The sequence below is a fragment of the Trachurus japonicus genome, chromosome 2 (genome assembly GCF_045865225.1).
Source record: "Trachurus japonicus isolate A0001 chromosome 2, Traja_1.0".
In the NCBI taxonomy this organism is placed as follows: domain Eukaryota; kingdom Metazoa; phylum Chordata; class Actinopteri; order Carangiformes; family Carangidae; genus Trachurus; species Trachurus japonicus.
The window spans coordinates 14,796,989-14,810,728 of NC_140908.1; the positions used below are offsets into that span (position 1 = coordinate 14,796,989).

The 13,740-nt window shown below is 40.9% G+C and overlaps 1 protein-coding gene across 1 annotated transcript in view; it reads left to right on the forward strand.

Moving 5' to 3' along the window:
- The first annotated feature begins 6,653 nt into the window (after nucleotides 1-6,653).
- Nucleotides 6,654-13,740, forward strand: part of LOC146991001 (muscarinic acetylcholine receptor M4-like) — a 32,281-nt gene continuing 25,194 nt past the window's right edge. The window contains exon 1 of the mRNA XM_085802550.1: nucleotides 6,654-6,796. Coding sequence (XP_085658676.1) covers nucleotides 6,742-6,796 — 55 coding nt within the window. The 5' untranslated portion in view covers nucleotides 6,654-6,741. The remainder of the gene's footprint in view (nucleotides 6,797-13,740) is intronic.

A 13,740-nucleotide genomic window follows, 5' to 3' on the forward strand; every position in this document is an offset into this window, starting at 1 on the left:
CCTTCCCCTAACTTACTACGTATGTATTATCATTTTTTATTTAGCCTACTTTGTTTTGATGCTAATGCAGCATTACACTGCAAAAACTCAAGTATCTTACCAAGCATATTCGTCTTATTTCTAGTCAAAATGTCATTTCTAGTCAAAACAAATCTCATTATACTTAAAACAAGACACATCATATTAAAAGCAGCTTGTTTTTATACACTTTTTACTCCTTTCAAGCAGATTTTCACTTGGAATAAGTAGAAAAAAATTGATAGTGGAAGTTTTTCCTCCTTATTACAAGCACAAAAAACATGCTTTCACTGGCAGATTTGTCTATTTATTTCAAGTGAAAATTATCTAAAAACAAGTTAATTTTTAGGTGATGAGTCTTATTTTAAGTGGAAAGAGATTAGTTTTGACTAGAAATAAGACATTTGGACAAGAAATAAGACAAATATTCTTGGAAATATGTTGAGTTTTTACAGTGTACTATGAGTATTAGTCAGGGTCTTATTAGACTACTGGGGTTTTTTATGGGCCCCACTGGGCGCTGGGCCCCTAGAATTATCATCACCTTTCTCCCCTATACAACGGCCCTGTAGAAATGCATGGAGAGAGACTTTCTCACAAAGAAGCTATTAATAACATTCATCAACAAGAATTGGATTTTGCTGTCCAACCAAAAATAACAAGCAAGACAGCAGGTTTTTGTTTAGCATGTGACAGAGCAGGATTCATTCCAGACTCCTTCCCACCTCCACCTGCTACTTTCCAAGTTAATAATATCGAGAAACAAAATATAAATATAAAGATGCTGGTTTACACAAGTCCAGTCAATAATTTCTAGTAATGTCCCACAGAAAAAAAACCCTTAGCAAAATAGTCTACTTGCCAACAATGAGTACCCGGAAATGTTGAGTACCCCAAAGTTTTAACCCTAGACCCTAACCCTAGAAATAGATAGTATGGGTCCTATAATTGGGCTATAATTAGCATAAATTAGCATAATCGCATATATAGGCAATATTTCAACAAAATTGACATTATGCTAATTGTCCAATATATATAAGTTAGCATCCGGCAGTTTCTGAATGCTGGGGACCCCATACTATATATTACTTCAAATACATGAGATATATGTCCAACCAGCATCCATTAAAACGTAAGATTTGGCTTAAAATCCATCAAAATCAGCCCACTGGCGGTTAAAATCTGGTCACTTCCGGTTTAGACAGCCATTTTGAATTTTGAAAATGTCAGAAATGGATTCAGCATCATCAATAACCCCTAAAACCACACTAATATTGCCCAGATAAGCCAAGCAGTTGTTGAAATATTGCCCATATAGACGATTATGCTAATTTATGCTAATTAGTTTATAAAAGTATACTTTATAGGTCATTTTAATATACTGCCTCAGTTTTAGTATAAAATGAGTATACTTAAACTACTTTTTGCTAAGGGATGGCTTGTTTTTTAAGGACAATCATCAAGTTTTGGTTGGAGTTGTATTGTAGGACGCAAAATCCTCCCCCAGACCGTACTATCCCTTTAAAGCTCCTCTGGACCACCACCACCCTTCATACCTTCACCTGGCCCATGTGAGGCCACATCCAGACCACAGTCATCTTTGTTGTCTTTTTTCACTGGAAGTGGTACCTAAGAGACCTTGGCCTCCAACCAACCAGGAGCCTCATGAACCATGAAGTTAAATTAGATTTATCTGTCTATCTATCTACCGCCTTGTGGCCCCCTGGTTGGTTGGAGCTCAGACCATGACAGACTTGTGCTTATCATCTCGAATGCTCCTCTTCGTTCCGTTAGCAGCAGATCCATCCCCGATCCCGTCGCTGTGCAGCTCTGAGTTCTTCAGACCATCGAGGTGAAACTGAGAAATATCCACAATCTGTTATTGTAATTCATTCCCATGATGCTCCTTCTCCTCGGAGGAGTCGGCGACTCTTCTGGCAGCAGCATCCCTGGCTCCTCAGGTGGGCGTGCGAGTCGGTAACCATGGCTACAGCGACGCTTATCTGTGTCTCTGAAACTTCCCCATGATTCAATAATAGGTTTTCAGGTTAGTGTGTCTTTACTAAATCATGTAATTATGACTCAATACTGCAATATAGTAATGTAACATAATTGTATGTTAATAGCTAAGATTATGGGCTGCCTACACATCTTCATCAAGACTTATAATTATATTTTTCATAGAATGGAGTTGGTATTTAGCCTTTCTGGTGCTATCCTGGTAGCACGGAGCTCTCCATGGTGCTGATCATGATCTTTTATTCCTCTGTTCATCATGTCTTCACATCAACAACCAACTCTAATCCAGTTTTAACCCAATCATAATCTAAATTCTAGCACCTTTTAAATGTCATTTTCACTCATTTGCTGATTAGCCACATAACAGAAGCCGAAGGAAGAAGCAGAGGAAAGTTGAAAGACGAGTAGGGAACACTTTGTTTGTGAAATTACATCAGCGATATTGTCACATTTGATCATAACCAGGATAAAGTTTATACAAAAACGATGAAAATCATCATAATCCTTCTACATTTGATCAAAATTTGCTGTGGGAAGCTTGAAGCCTCTGGGCCCAGGAGCATTATGGGAGCTAATGACTTTATTATTGACTCATTTTTCACTGGTGCCCGTAAACAGTTCTAAAAGCAAAACTGGAAGAAGTCTTTAATCTGATACAATGGAAAACATCCCCATCCCATTATATTACTGGTTGTTTGATCTCATTGGTCGGGGCAGATGTCCGTCTATGGAGGCAATAACCAAATCACTGTCTGAACGCACATCTCTTATCTTAATGGATACATCCATTTTGTTGCCAGAAAGTTATTCAAAACAGCCCTTTTTACTCACACTGCCTGATGGGCTTTTGGTCAGGATTGTTATGTTGTGTTGCAGTGTTGCTTGTGCTTGTAGTTTTTAGCGTAGCACTTCCCTTGTAGGAAGGATTCTGGGAATTGGAGGCACCTGGCCACTGATTCTAACAGTACAAACCCAGTGGTGGACAGTAACAGAGTAAATTTACTTGAGTACTGTACTTAAGTACATATCCAGAGGATTTGTACTTTGCTTGAGTATTAGATTTCTTTGCTACTTATTACTCTTACTTGAATACATTTCCAAGACAAAGCTCATCAGTGCAGCTGCTTTCAAAGAGTTCATTCTCAGAAACAGTTAAAAAGTCCTTAAAGCAGAAGTAAGCGATCCGGTGGTTTTGGCTAATGCTGCGTTCCAGGCAGGCTTTTGAAACCGTAAATTACAGCTTCAAGTCACAACTTACGACTTTGTAGCGTTCCAGGCAACCCACTCGTGTTTCTCCGACCCGTTTTACCTGTGAAAGTCACTATAACGGCCACTCGTAACTTCTGACCCGTGAACTCGTACCAGATCGAACTGGTAAGACTTCACAGGTCGGAAAAACACGAGTTACGGGTTGCCTTGAACGCACCATAACGTCTTGTCAGCCGATGGAGTTAGCAGCCCCCGCCCTCGTCATGGATCTATTGGTCCTCGTCCCTACGTCGCCACATTCAGGCGCATCCCTTGGCTGCACACACAGAGAGGACTGCCCCTTTATGCCGTTCTCTCTCCTCATTGGATAAAGGTTGTAGGATACAAGGAAAGTTTTCTCCTGGGCTCAGAGCAGAGCAGAGTGACTGACAGACCCGTGTTTCAGACCAAACACTCTATAGAAGTGATTGCTGTCGGAAGATACAACTATTTAAGACTTAGATTAACACAAACATTCACCTGACTTCTGCTTTAACTTCATCTAGAAACAATTATAGTCATTCATTGATGTGAAAAATAAGAAATGTACTCTTACTCTTACTTTTACTTAAAGTAAATTTAAAAGCATGTACTTTTGGATACTTAAGTACCTTTTACTCTTACTGGAGTAACATGTCGACTGAGTTACTTTTACTTGTAACGGAGTCAATTTGGACCAGTAGTATTTGTACTCTTACTCAAGTACTTGGGTCGACCCATCCTTGTTTGAAATGTCTTACTTATATTTGAAATGAAATGATCAATCTATCAATCTAATCCCCATCATGTCTTTACTTGCTATGGTCCCATAACATACAAGTACATATGCACCGCAGCCCTGCAAGCGTTTAATGTAGATAACCGAGACTGTCAGACATCTTACAGATAAGATGAGATCCCTCCTTGCCAGTGGGATTGTTGAGATAAGACAGTGGGGGCCAGCGATGTGCCTGAGGTTATCTCCCACCGACCCAAAAAGAGGCCGAATCGACAAGATGTGAATCGTGGCTGACAGACAGCTATAACAAGACCAGAGTCCTCACTTGATTTTCCTGTGGCGATTCAGCTCAGACAAACTCAGATACAAGAAATGTGCTGTTTGGCTCCATCCATCCATCAATCCATCAATCCATTAGCGATGCCACTTACACATCGCTACGACAGGGAAGGCCTTAGGCAATGGGATGTAGAAGCCTTGTTGCCATCAAGAGGATACTTATGGACATTTGGAATGCTGCTTACCAAAATGTACAATAAATTGTTTTTAGCAAAAAATGTTCAAACAAAGGAGCGCTTCGTGGACTCGTTGTTTAAAAAGAGGTGCTCTTTGGAAAGGGATCAATGATGTGAGAAAACAAAAGAAAAATTCCAAGGCACTCTCTTACCTATAAAATGCCTTTATTAAATTATGGCATGGTCAAAATGACAATTAAAAATTACGACTTCACTGTTTTCTTCTTAGTTGAGGCCTGGGCTATGGATATGTCCCTTTAATGGGCTGACGACCACACCCACTCTGGGTTGTGGCAACCAGGTGGACACTTGTCATTGGATAAACACTTGTATAAAAGAACCATTGTTCCTGTCCTACTCCATTTGACTCCCCGATGAAGGCTAGACGCCGAAACGCGTCGGAGTTTTTAATTGTCATTTTGACCATGCCATAATTTAATAAAGGCATTTTATAGGTAAGAGAGTGCCTTGGAATTTTTCTTTTGTTTTCTCAAATTGTTTTTAGCTTTCTTAAACAGATCTATAATTGTTTGTTTTTTTAACATTGCTCTAATTGTATATTTTTGTTCTCCATGGTAACCCCAACTTTGTCAATGTCCATCCATATCACAGTAGACAAAAGAAGACATACTGTATGATGGACATGAATATGAAGCATTAAGTGTCTGTAAAGGAGAGAATCTGCCTCCAAAATAAACAAGAGGGAAGCAGTAATGTCACGTTCTCTGTGTTCCCCTGTTCACCTGTTTTATTTTGAAGGTCTGTGTCTTCGTCCTAGTTTCCTTTTAGTTTGAAGTCCTTGTCCTGTCTTCCTGTGTGCTCCCTGCTTGTGATTACCTGACGTGTCTCACCTGTGTTAACTGCACCACCTGTGTCTCGTTCCCTCGTGTATATTTATTAAACTCAGTGTTTCCCTTCGTCTGCGTTCATGTCCCCTGTTCCTTGCTCCTGTGTTTCCTGTGGATTGTGAGTAACAATAAATCCCTTTTTGTCACCGAACAGCTGTCTGCATCTCCCCAACCCTGACACAAGCATAACAAGTTAAAAACAAGACAAGCTTAAAGGTCACCTACAGAGAAATCCACACTTGGACTCTGACAGGGCCGTTGTATAGGGGAGAAAGGTGATGATAATTCTAGGGGGGCCCACAAAAAACTCCAGTAGTCTAATCTTTGTATGACTGATTTATTCTGCATAAGACCCTGACTAATACTCATAGTAATGCTGCATTAGCATCAAAACAAAGTAGGCTAAATAAAAAATGATAATACATATGTAGTCTAAGAAAAAAAGTGGAAAAGTTAGGGGGTTAGGGGCCCACTTTAGTATTCTTTCAGGGGCCCCAGAATTCCTAGCTACGGCCCTGTTCAGAGGAATAATCAGTGATATTCTCATTTTTCCAGTTGTCAGCAGGTAAAGCTATCTGACTATCCCCAACTCACCTGCATATACAAATCCTATAATCCAGTTTAATCCAGTCATATTTTAGTTTCTGAATATATATGAGAAAATTAAAATTTTGACTTGCTTCCATGTATTTCTGTTAGTCAAATTAAAAAAAAGACAGAATGGCAGAATGGGTCATTTCAACTTAAAAAAAACAACCTTAAAACCTTAAAACCTGCCCTATGGATAAATACATGTTTTAACCCAAAATACATCAATCATCACTGATTGGCCGATGAAAATGACATCACCGCCCCCCTTCCCGTGCATGTGTATGTGATGTGTGTATATCTGTATATGTGTGTGAGTGTATGCAAGTGTATGTGCGTGTGTGCATGTGTGTGTGTGTGTGTGTTTCTCGCTCCCTCGGAATAAACGCTGCGCTTTCTGGTGGAGAGACAACACGCGCTGAGGAGCCGAGCGCACAGATTTCTGTATTTTGGGAGAATCGATATAGGTGATTATCGGATCAGCTGCTGTTGCATTATTAATTTCTCCTTCTTTTTCCTCCTCCTCTTTTCTTTTTTTTTTTAATTACAGTAATTCCTTTTTTTTTTCTGTCTATACCCTGGTAGTGGAAACCAGCGCTGCACAAACTGGTTCTTGCGGAGCCAGAGGAGGAGAGCGCAGGAAGGAAGGGAGGGAAATAAAAGAAAAAGAGAGAGGGATACAGAAACGGAGGACTACGGAGGAATTCTAGTCCGGGAAAAGTTGCAGGAGGAGGAAGAGAAAGTGGAAGTGGGATCAGGGGAAAGGTCCGGTGCTCCGTCATGCAACATGAGTAACGACAGTAACGGAGTCGGGGGGCTGCAGCCCCTCTGGAACTTCAGTGGTGAGTGGACTCAATTCCTATTAATACATGAGCTATGTCCTCATTTATGAATGAATGAATGAATGAATGAATGTGGATATAAACAGATCTGAATGAAGTTTTGACCATATGATGCTGTTATAAATAAGGCTGGTGAGTTCATTATGACCCAGATAGAGAAACTAATGAGCCTGAGGTGAGTTTGACATCCTGATAAATGCAAAATTGAAAAATGAAAATTGAAAAATTATTAGAAAATTTCTGTTATTAAAGAAAAAAACATGGGCAAATTTAGATTTTATTCTCATAAAGGACAAATATAAATGAACTGACAGGTTAAAAATATAGAACATGTGAATTAAAGATTCATTTCTAATATGTTGAAAATGCTGCAGGTGAGTTCAGATTTAGAATTATCATAATTAAAAAAAAAAAAAGATTGGTGCCTTTTAAATGGCGGAGGGGTTTGTGTTTGCGTTTCCTTTTTTTTCCTTCTTTTTTTTAAGCAAATCAACCACCCCCCAACAATGAGAGAACAGCAGAGGAGGATGAGGATGGGTTGACAAATGTAGAAATAGAGGAGCGGAATTGACCAAAAGACATTCCGTCGTTTTTTGTTTTTGTTTTTTTTTACTTTTTCCATCACTCCATCCTTCTTTTCACATCTTTAACTAATTATAAATATCTCAGCGTGAGTCCATAGACAGTAAACACACTGTATAATAATAATCACCATCACTCCTTCCTCACTGCAGTTGATTGACAGGTTGTTGAGAGGATTTTTCCCCATTTGAATTGAATGATTGAATGAATGCTGGTTTTGATAAGTCGTTTAAAGTTGCATTGACTGATGGTTTATTGCTACTGGTCAATGTGATGGATCAGATATGTGTTGACATTTTGGTGGAAATACCTCCCTCCCTCCGCTGACGGATTGACTGACAGCTCTGAGGTCTGGATGAAACATCAGGGGGTTGATGTTACACCCCCACCTCCCCCCTTTTCTCCATTTTCTCTGATTCCTCCCCCTGTCTCCTCCCCTCCATCAGCATCTCGTCTGTTCCCTCCTTCCTTCACCTCTCATGTCTCTCCTTCCTTCTGCTCTAATTCTATCTTATTTACATACCTGCTCCTGCAGAGAACAGATGAAGGCATGTTTGTTTGTTTGTTTGTTTTGTGCGCGCATGTGTGTGGATAAAGAATTTTGGATATGGGCGCATGATTTACATGATTACATGAACATAGCATGTAGGAGGAGATGTGTTTGTTTCAGTGGGCATGTGTGTGACTGTGGATTTTTGCCTTTTGCCAAAAATAAAGAATAGAAATGCAGAGCGATGTAGCCATAATAGGTTTTTTTTTTAATCCGCATCTCATATGTGAACCAGTCTTTTATAACCACAGTGCATTATGTAACATTCATGTTCTATGTGTTGTATATTGCAGGTGCTTGATGATATTTCAATGCATTGAATTTTAAGTACTTTACTTCACCAGCAGGGGGCCACATGTAGATTTCAAATTCTTTCAGTATTTCCTTCTTAGGATTCAAGTTTCATTCCCATATTGAAACAGTGCTCAGAAAACAACACAGTAATGAATGAATTCAGTGTTAGAAACATCAGATGTATTCATTTTTTACACAAATAAGATCATAGTGGTGGAAAAAAAGTCAGTGAACCCTTTTAATGAGCTGTCAAATCAAGTCAGTTTTATTTATATAGCACCAATTCACAATGTAAATGATGTCAAGGCCCTTTAGAAAAAGAGAAGGTCTTCTTAATTAACCACTTAACTGTCAACTGACAATAGATTGGCAAGTTTGAGAATAAAATTAGGAAATTTAGCCTAGGACGAAAAGCAGAACTTAGGAAACACTGGAAGGGGAAATGTAGAGATGGGAAGAACAAATCCAGAGGAAATAACTAGGTGAGAACTGGGGAACACCGGAGTGAAACAAATGAACTGACAAAGCACATTGGGCAACTCAGGACTGTCTATGGAAGATCTGGAAAAGGAGGGAGCAATCTGCTGACTGGAACAGTGGCGTGCACAAGGGGAGGGCAGGGGGGGGGGTGGACCCCCCTCGTGGCCCAATTGTTGAAAAACGTGCGCTAAAGTGCCCCCTGGGAGCCAAAACGCGCGTTAAAGTCTCCTCATAGGGGGCAAAACGTGCGCTAAAGTGCCCTCTAGGAGCCAAAACGTGGGCTAAAGTGCCCTCTAGGAGCCAAAACGTGGGCTAAAGTGCCCTCTTGGAGCCAAAACGTGTGCTAAAGTGCCCTCTAGGAGCCAAAACGTGTGCTAAAGTGCCCTCATGGGGGCCAAAACGTGTGCTAAAGTGCCCCCTTTAGGAGCCAAAACATGTGCTAAAGTGCCCTCTAGGAGCCAACACATGTGCTAAAGTCCCCTCTAGGAGCCAAAACGTGTGCTAAAGTGCCCTCTTGGAGGCAAAACGTGGGCTAAAGTGCCCTTTAGGAGCCAAAACCCGTGTTAAAGTGCCCTCTAGGAGCCAAAACGTGGGCTAAAGTGCCCTCTAGGAGCCAAAACACATGTTAAAGTGCCCTCTTCAGTGGCGAGGACGCCCTTCAGTGCCCTTTTTTTTTCCTTTTCGCGCCTGCCCTTCAAAAAGTCTGTGCACGCCACTGGACTGGAAACTAGGAGATGATTTTGACCAGACTGCTGGATTGGGGGCTAGACTTAGCCAGACCACCAACAAGTGGCAAGCAGTTGTAGGCCAGATCATTAACTGAGACCCAGGTGGCAGCAGTCTTTGGACCAGAACAGGACCAGAAGACAAATGGCCAACCAATGAGACACGATGAGCAAGTCCTCCTCAGTTGAGCTGAGAGACGAGAACACAAACCAGATCTCAGGAAACACTGGAGCGTGACGAAGAGGAAACACAAAGACAAACAGAACGAGTCCACAGGAAAACACTGGATGACAACTGACTGGGGAACTCCGGAGCGAAACTGATGAACTGACAAAGACAAAGAGGAGCACGGAGACTAAACAGACACGAGGGAGGCGAGGGTGATTGAACACCAGTGAAACACATCAAGGCAGGGCAGAGAGTCACAAGGGAGGGAATCAAGAGGCAAAATAACAAGAAACACAGGTTTTTCAAGGTATAATCCTTAATTCCTAGAGGTGTTTGCCATCTTCTAAACCTTGTCGGTTAATGGTTAGTCATCCATTTTACGAGTGAAGAAGATCGTTTTTCAAATCCCTGGTCTCTAAGCTAATATCACAGTCAACAGTTCTAATCGTTGTGTCTTTATTGGACAATAAACTTTCTCAGCTCTGATGGAAACAGTCAGTTGGATTTAATCACTTTTTGCCGTTCCTTCGGCTCCAATTACCTGACGCTCCTCCAATCAGGTGCCGATCCCACCTGCTCAAAGTTCTGAATCCAGGTCTGGATCGGATTGTTCCTGATGTACGGAGAAATTTGTGTCTTCCTCTGTGGTCCCGGCCAGTGCTCCATGTTCCATGGTGAGTGTATAGTGGACTCAATGAGTGTTTAAAGGGATACGCCAACTTTTTTTTTTACGTTTCTTGTCTCACTCCCGAGTCCATGACCAGCAGATAGACACCATCCTTTCGACTGTGCGTACAAGGGAGATAGAGCCGTATCGCCCGTAATTAGCTTAGCTCAAACGGGTAAAGTCATCAAAGACACTCTTCAGCAACTCTAAATGGGCCGATCTTCGTCTCAGAGCTGACAAAACTCTCTGGTAAGGCATCTTGAGCGGTCAAATGCCGGTAACGGGACGAGATCGGTCAAAACGGAGGGTTCAAGCAAAGACGCTTTATTTTGGTTCAAGCTAGCTACATCGAGGGTATGTTAGTTTCCTATTTCAAAGTAAAAGCACTTCTGTATGTAAAGGGCAACGGGTGTTTTATTTTGTGAAAGTAACCGGAAGTGCGTTGGTCACAACGGCTAGCTTGAGTAGCGCCGAAATTCGTCCGAACAAAATTGAAAACAGCTGGTATTTAGACAAATTAACGACACACTGCTGATCTAAACGGCTACTTTCTCACCTAAACATGTTTGAAATGTTGATAAAGTGATATATTTACATTTCCCGCATTTGAGCTAAGCTAATTACAGGCGATACAGCTCTATCTCCCTTGTTACTGCACACACAGTCTAAAGGATGGTGTCTATCTGCTTGTCAAGGACTCAGGAGTGAGGCAAGACACGGAAAAAAAAAATGTTGGCGTATCACTTTAACTTCTCAGCCCTCTGAAAAGGCCTGACAGGAAGCACACTGAAGCTATAACTTGTGTTTTGTCCTTGGTCTTCTTTTATCTTTATTACAAAATGACCACAGGTGACACAGGTCATAAATAATGAGAGTCTTGACAATGAGACCTCTGACCCCGAGCTGCTTTATAATGGATTCTGTTACTCTAATCATCTCAGACAGGCCAAGAGTCAGCTCCAACCTCGACGTCCAGCATTGTTGGGTAGTCACAGCTTTATCCAGACGGGTTTAGAGGAGGTGGACTGGACCGAGAGAAAGTTTTCTAGGAGCCAATGCTCTTCTGGCATGAGTATGGTGGGACTCATCCAATGAAATTTGATTATGATATTTTGAATTACAGCTAAACGTATCATTTTAATCCTGGTTTATTCATATTTAATGTCATTTTTGAACTGAAATGTTAACCCTTTATTGGGGAAATGACCACATTTAGTCATTTAGCTTAAATTTAAGATAGGTCCTTCAGTTTATAATATGTATTTTTGTATTTTTCACACATTTTTATGTTTTAACTTTATCTGCCTATTATTTATATAAATATATACACTACTACTACTACTACACTACCTTTGAGGCAGGAAGAACCATAACTTAATTTACCTTGTTTACGTCTTCTTAATACCCCCCAATAACAATCCAGGGTTATATTTAGAATTTCCTACTATTTCAATGAATATAAAGGGTTGAACATTTGGGTCTTTTTCATTAGTTTCCCAAGTGAATTGTGAATTTTCTGATTAATGAAAGAAATAATCAGCACACTAATTGATGAGTAAGAGATGAAGTTAGCTGCAGTGAAGTGGATAGAAGAGAACTGACGGCTGCATGAATATTTAGTCAAATGAATTCGAGGGGAAAACAGATTGTTATGTTTTTATATTTTTCTAGGATAAGGACAAAGAAGGACAGTGTGAGGAAACAACAGGATATCATACTGAAGCCTTCACAGTGCGACGACGATACCACTATAGTCCCCCATCGTCATCATTGTCTTGTTTCCACTCTGTCATGGCCCAGTTTCTCTGGAGTTTCCATGTTGTGTGTGTGTGTGTGTGTGTGCGTGTGTGTGTGTGTGGATGTGTCAACCCCAGATGTTGTTACTGGCACATTCCCCGTGAGCTGGCATGCGAACGGGCGCAGAGGGATATGAAGTTGGAGAGAGAGAGGGGAGGATGCAGAGGGGCGATAGAGGAATTAGGAGGTAGGGGTTTGACGAGAGGCAGATGAGGATTTATTCCAACTGTTCAAAGCTGGAGAGGACAGCTAGTCTGCTAGGATTAGAGATGATTGTGCTAACAGTTCTAATATCTTTTTAATTCCTTTACCCATCATTAACGTTAAAATACTCGAGAATGAGCTTTATGAAATTTGAACAATAATCACTATTGTAAATTCTCAAGTACCGACAGATTCCTCAGCAGCCTGACAAAGGCTTATATTGGAGCCTTCATTTCTTCATATCCATGTCTAGAAGAATCAATCATCGTCTTTCAGAGAGAAACCTCAGCAAATATAATAACGTTAACCGCAACAGATTAACACGACTATGTAAATCCAGAAACGGCTTTTGGAAACAGTGGATTCAACGAGCATCCACAAAATTGATGGAAGTTTTCGATTTGGAAGTTGACAACAGTTGTTGGCGGTTTTGTTGCACGACCCTGAATGATCCAAAAAACATCCACAAAATTGATGGAAGTTTTCAATGCTGATGACAGTTGTTGACAGTGTTGTACGCATGATCTTCAGTGATCTAAGGAACATCCAGAAATTTAAAGGGAAATTTTGATTGGTTTGATTAGAAGTTTTTGACGTTTTTTTTTGCTCTACCTTCAATAATCCAACGAACATCCACAAAATTGACGGAAGTTTTCGATTTGAAGTTGTTGACGGAGTTGTTTTTGAGGTAAATTCATGCAAAACTGCTGATGCACGTTCCCGTCGGGAGCAGTTTTCCGGCAAGCAGTCTCTGCATTTGCCTCGAAAACAACTCTGTCTGGTAACGTTGTGTTATTATCTCATAGCGTGGTGAATGTGGATAGGATGTGCATAGCTCTGAGCAGCTCGCCGCTCTGCTCTGCTGTTCTAAAAATAGCTTGCACCTGTAACGGATGTGCACTCACTCCACCGATAAAAGACGTGCTAACCAACCCACCAAGTGGTTGTCAACCTCTTGGCGAAGAGGTTAGCATCGTCACCTCCGGTGCGGGAGGACGTGGGATCGAACCCCACCTAGGGCAGGCCATGAGAAACACAACGCAGAGGGCCAGATATGACATCAGCTACACACCGACAAATAAAGGCAACGAACCTACTGCTATGACTATAGAGATTATGACAATGGGCCAATTTGCCAAAATTTTGAACTATCCCTGTAAACACCTTAGGCTACTTGTGCAATGATGGGGATCAATGCTGTTCTGAAAGCCATAGCGACAAAAGCCAAAGTTTGAAGTCAGTCTTGTGAACTGTTTAAGAGATATGCAATTAAAAGGCGAATGAAGAAGGGCCTTGCCTATAGATAGATAAATGTCATATATATGATTCAGCAATAGCTCAGCACATCAGAACTGTTGAGTTACACTTACAGCAACTTTACATCGACTGCAGTGGAAATAATTCAAGCAGGAAAAAACTGTATTTCTATCACCAGAGAGTGAGTGTGAACACATCATAACAGTCCACATTATTGAA